We start from the raw sequence: 1,706 nt of genomic DNA, 5'->3' as shown, positions 1-1,706 counted from the left end.
CCTTCTTCATCTTCTTCTGCTACTGCCACCGGCAGCAGCAGCAGCAGCAGCTGCTGCTGCTGCTGCTGTCATTACCTGCAGCAAATGAAGATGGTGACTCTCCAGGGCCTTCGCGCTGCCTACAAATCTCCACAGCACCTCAAGCAGCGCAGGCGGCAGGGGAATTGCAGCAGCAGCAGCAGCAGCAGTTGCTGCTGCTGCTGCTGCTGAGTCTGCTGCTGTTGCTGCTGCTGCTGCGTCCGCTGCTGCTCCTACTGCTGCTACTGCTCCTGCTGCGGATTCTGCTGCTGCTGCTCCTCCTCCTGCTGTTTCAGCGATGGCTCCTGCTGAGTCTGCTGCTACTGAGTCTGCTGCTGCTGCTGAGTCTGCTGCTGCTGCCGAGTCTGCTGCTGCTGCCAGCAGCTGCCGCGCATGCAGCAGCGACAAATAACCCCACAGCAGCGGGGGCAGCTCGGCGTCCGAAATTTGGGGCAGCAGCTGCGCACAAACCCTAAACCCTAAACCCTAAACCCTAAACCCTAAACCCTCACCCCCAGACCCTGAACCTAAAGTAGATTTCCTAAACCCGAAACCCTAGAACCTGAGCGCTAGGCCCTAAGCCTAAACCGCCAGCTCCTCAAAACGCCCACACTCTAAACCCTAAACCCTAAACCCTAGACCTCAAAACCTAGTGCAGTAGCTGCTCCATCCCACAGATATTCTAAACCCTAAACCCTAAACCCTAACCTACCTTGAGCAGCTGCTGCTCCACAGTGCAGCAAATTGTTTCTAAAGGCGGCAGAGAAAGCCAGCAGCAATTTGCAAGGCAAACCAGCAGCGTGGGCAGGTGGCTTGCTTCAATTTGCTGCAGCCTGCTGCTGCTGCTGCTGCTCAGGATGCTGCTGAGGCACTCCAGCAGTCTGCTGCTGCTGCAGCGCAGCCGCACCAGCCCTACCAGCAGCAGCAGCAAGTCCGGCATAGGGGTGAAGGGCAGCGAGCCGCAGGACAGCCACAGCACCTGCTGCTGCTGCTGCTGCTGCTGCAGGTGGAAGGCTACCAGCTCAACGTGTGCTGCTGCAGATGCAGCAGCAGCTTGCTCTATCGCAGCTGCTGCTTCCACAAAAGCCACAGTGTCATCTTCGCCCTGGGAGTCCGTAAGGGATGGTGCTGCTGCTGCTGCTGCTAGCGCTGCTGCTGGTGCTGCTGCTGGCTCCCGTGCTGCTGCTGCTGTTGCTGCGGCTGCTGCACCTGGTGGCAGCAGCAGCTGCTTCTCTGCTGCTGCAACAATTTGAGCCCAGTCAGTGTCTAGGGGCTCATAGTAGGCAGAAGGCAGCAGCGCATATCTGCAGCATAGAAAACCCCAAACACGAAACCCTAAACCCCAAACCCTAAACACTGAACTCATACCTAGCCATCTAAGCCTTAGGCGCTTTGGCGTGGACCTATAAACCCTAAACCCTAAACCCCAAGTTCTGCGCCTCACGCGGCTCTTTGACCTGAGCCCCAAGACCCTAAACCCTGAACCCTAAACCCTAAACCCTAAACCCTAAACCCTAGGCCCTGCGCTTTGAGCCTCAGCAGCTGGACCTGGCAGTTAAGGCCTTAATGAGGGCCTGCAGCGGGAGAGCCTCTGTGGAGTTTCTGCTGCCGAGAATCAGTCCTAGAGCAGCAACAGCAGCAGGAGAACAGAAGGGCAGCTGCTGCAGCTGCTGCTGCAGCTGCTGCAG

At 57.8% G+C, this 1,706-nt stretch overlaps 1 protein-coding gene across 1 annotated transcript in view; it reads right to left on the bottom strand.

Annotated features, from left to right (window-relative positions):
* The window catches only part of ETH_00020095 (26S protease regulatory subunit 8, putative), a gene marked incomplete at both ends in the record, with an annotated part of 9,851 nt that overhangs the window by 2,181 nt on the left and 5,964 nt on the right, over positions 1 to 1,706 (bottom strand). The window contains 2 exons of the mRNA XM_013375878.1: positions 76 to 477; positions 731 to 1,322. Coding sequence (XP_013231332.1) covers positions 76 to 477; positions 731 to 1,322 — 994 coding nt within the window. The remainder of the gene's footprint in view (positions 1 to 75; positions 478 to 730; positions 1,323 to 1,706) is intronic.

This window comes from Eimeria tenella, genomic scaffold (genome assembly GCF_000499545.2).
Source record: "Eimeria tenella Houghton genomic scaffold, Eth_scaff3, whole genome shotgun sequence".
In the NCBI taxonomy this organism is placed as follows: domain Eukaryota; phylum Apicomplexa; class Conoidasida; order Eucoccidiorida; family Eimeriidae; genus Eimeria; species Eimeria tenella.
Note: the sequence above shows the minus strand (reverse complement) of the source record. Positions and strands in the feature narration are given on the sequence as shown.